Source organism: Etheostoma cragini, chromosome 11 (assembly GCF_013103735.1).
Source record: "Etheostoma cragini isolate CJK2018 chromosome 11, CSU_Ecrag_1.0, whole genome shotgun sequence".
Taxonomy (NCBI): Eukaryota; Metazoa; Chordata; class Actinopteri; order Perciformes; family Percidae; genus Etheostoma; species Etheostoma cragini.
The window spans coordinates 142,929-146,394 of record NC_048417.1 but is presented as its reverse complement, the minus strand read 5'-3'; the positions used below and the strand labels follow the sequence as shown (position 1 = coordinate 146,394).

At 43.7% G+C, this 3,466-nt stretch overlaps 1 protein-coding gene across 1 annotated transcript in view; it reads left to right on the top strand.

Moving 5' to 3' along the window:
- The first annotated feature begins 1,309 nt into the window (after positions 1–1,309).
- Positions 1,310–3,466, top strand: part of LOC117953066 (activin receptor type-2A-like) — a 3,336-nt gene continuing 1,179 nt past the window's right edge. Inside the window, exons 1-2 of the mRNA XM_034885783.1 lie at positions 1,310–2,302; positions 3,190–3,430. Of these exons, the coding sequence (XP_034741674.1) occupies positions 2,248–2,302; positions 3,190–3,430 (296 nt within the window). The 5' untranslated portion in view covers positions 1,310–2,247. The remainder of the gene's footprint in view (positions 2,303–3,189; positions 3,431–3,466) is intronic.

Genomic DNA, 3,466 nt, shown 5'->3' with positions numbered 1-3,466 from the left:
CTGTGAATCCAGTATACTTATGGGGACCTGACTGCTTTGTGGGGACCAAAATGCTGGTCCCCTTAACGTTAAAGGGCTGTTTGAGTACTAAGACTTGGTTTTAGGAGTAGGGTTAGAGTTAGGTTATGGTTAGGGTTAGGGTTAAGGTTAGGCATTTTGGTTTCATGGTTAAGGTTAGGGTTAGGGTGAGGGTTAAGGTTAGGGTTAGGGTGAGGGTTAAGGTTAGGCATTTAGGTTTGATGGTTAAGGTTAGGGTTAGGGTGAGGGTTAAGGTTAGGCATTTAGGTTTGATGGTTAAGGTTAGGGTAAGGGGCTAGGGAATGCATTATGTCAATGACTGGTCCCCACAAAGATAGGCAGACACGACTGTGTGTGTGTGTGTGTGTGTGTGTGTGTGAGAGAGAGACTCTCCCTATGTGCCTAGTCCTGTCATCAGTGATGTCCCAGCTCCCTCTGCTGGTCCTGTGAAGCTGGAAACACTCACGTGGACCTCACATCACAGGAACTCAGGAAGAGAGTGTGTATTTACTGAGCAGAAACACAATGTTCCACCACTGACACACACACATATACACACATACAGTATACACACACATATACACACGTATACATACATATACACACACATATACACAAATACAGTATATTCATACATATACACACATATACACACATTCAGTATATACACACATATAATCACATATAGATACATTCAGTATATACACACCTATACACACCTATACACACCTATACACACATGTGTGTGTGTGTGTCTGTGTGTGTGTTTGTGTGTCTTTCTATGTATGTTTGTGTGTGTGTGTCTCTGTGTTTGTGTATGTGTGTGGGTGTGTGTGTGTGTGTGTGTGTCTGTGTATGTGTGTGTCTCTGTGTGTGTTTGTATGTGTGTATGTGTCTGTGTGTGTGTCTGTGTGTGTGTATTTGTGTGTCTGTGTGTGTGTCTGTGTGTATCTTTTTATTTTTTAAACTTTATATGTATATTCACACAATCAACACGTGCCACAAAGAGCTGTAAACAGATAACAATCTTACATAATGATGACACAACAGAGCAAAAGATCAATTAAAAAGAAGAGTAAATACAAAATAAATACACAATGAGAAAAAAACAGGGAGGTATACATGGAATATTTAAAAAGAAATACTACAAAATAATAGATACACAAACGTTAAATTGAAAAGTAGGCTAAAATACCCACACTAATCCTTAAAAAATAATCCTTCAGTGTATCAGACACCAGCCACTCTCTCTGGCATTCCTGACGTCCTGCGTCACGACGTAACACTCTCTCTGGAAAGAGGCGGGCTTTCTCTGGCATTCCTGACGTTGTGCGTCATGACCCCGCACGGGATTGGTGGAAAAATACGTGCTGAGTTTCTTCTTCTTCCCTATTGGGTATTGCGGGTGTCAATCACATTCCCTTCCACTCTGTTATGGATTACTATGGAAGGTGGATGTGGATAATAATCCGAGTGGGCCGCCATTTTGCCTGTGGTAGTGCTAGCAGGGCCGGAGTGGAAGTTAGGAAGGAGCCCGGAACGTAACCCTGGCAAGAAGGAACAAACCGCGGGTGTTCATTGGGATAACTCACTGGGGAAGATCGGCGCGGTCGTGTGTGGTTTCCCAGTTTGGAAACCCGCTCCCATCAAACCAGCCTGACTGCTAGCTAGTTAGCCGCCGAGCTAACGGCTAGCTGCGGAGCTAACGGCTAGCCGGGCCAGCTAGCTGTCCGTTGACCGAGCTGTGTTAGTCAGCGGCGGATTGAAGGTTTCCCCGGCTCTGTACCCGGATCTCCCGGAGGATTCTTGTACATGCTAACATGCGGAGACTTGACTTTTCATTTCGGAGACAAAGTGGAGAGTGTCTGTAGATAAGAGGGGTATGTGGAGCGGCTTTAAAACTTCAATCCTGCTGTAGAAATCAGTGCAGATCGATGGAAAAGCAGGCTGTTTATCGGACTTAAAGTCTCTTTTATTACCCTGAGATCGGCCTATTCAGCCCGGTTTGATCCCGAGGAACAGCACCATAACCCGGTATCTCCCAGCCCGGGTCTGTCCTCACATATACGGGTTAAATGTGTCTTATTTTAACACTGAACCGTAACAACACTACATATTCGGCCCGGGACATCCGGGACATGTCTGTGTCCGCCATCAGAAGCAACGCTACTTGAATCCTGGTTCTGGTCTCGGTGGGATTATAAATACTATTCAGGATCTGGGTCCACGATGGGATCAGCCACCAAACTGGCCTTCAGTGTGTTCCTTATCTCCTGCTCCTCAGGTTAGTAAACACACACACACTGTCTCACTTACTCATGGACACACACTTACTCAGACACACTCTCTCCCACACACACACACACACTGTCTCACTTACTCATAGACACACACTTACTCAGACACACTCTCTCCCACACACACACACACACTGTCTCACTTACTCATAGACACACACACTCACAGTCACGCTCACTCAGACACACACTTACTCAGACACACTCTCTCCCACACACACGCGCACACCCACACACACATACTCTCACACTGTAAACACATCATCCGTTTAACATCAGTCTCTAACACCAAAGAAAGTTTTTGTCCTTTTTAATCTTCCACTGTCATGTTGTATTAAACAGATTTGATGTATTTCTTACTCTGCTGCTGCTGACACTCTCTGCTTCCATTCTGGGATTAACAAAGGCCTAATAACACTCAATAACACCTATTAACACTTAATAACAGCTAATAACACTCAATAACACCTAATAACACGTATATACTTACAGTCATAACAACATTGATTTCACAATAAAAGTCTTGCAACACGCTTTTAATGTGAAAGAATAATACTTAGACGCGTGTGTATGTAAATATTTTACAGTACATATAATAGGTAATATAGAGTAGATGTGATGGATATTATAGAGTTGATATAAGAATATTATAGAGTAGATATAATATATATTACAGGGTAGATATATTAGATATTATACAGTAGATATACTTTAAATTAGATGTTATGCAGTAGATATAATACATATTATAGGGTAGATGTAATGTATATATACAGTAAATATAATATATTATAGATTAAATATAATCTATATTATGGGGTATAACATCATTCCCAGTGTCTTGGGCCTATGTAACGGGGGTGTTGTCTTCCAGGTGCCATCCTGGGACGCTCAGACACTCAGGAGTGCGTCCACTACAGCTACAGCCCTTCGTCCTCGCTGTCCTCGCTGTCCTCGGCGTCCTCGGAGAGTCGGGGGAACCTGAGCGGCGTGGTCACCTGCTCCGGAGAAAAGGACAAGAGACTTCACTGCTTCGCTACCTGGAGGAACGTCTCAGGAGACGTTAGGGTGGTGAAACAGGGCTGCTGGCTGGACGACCCTGACTGTTACGACAGGTAACACACACACACACACACACACACACACACACA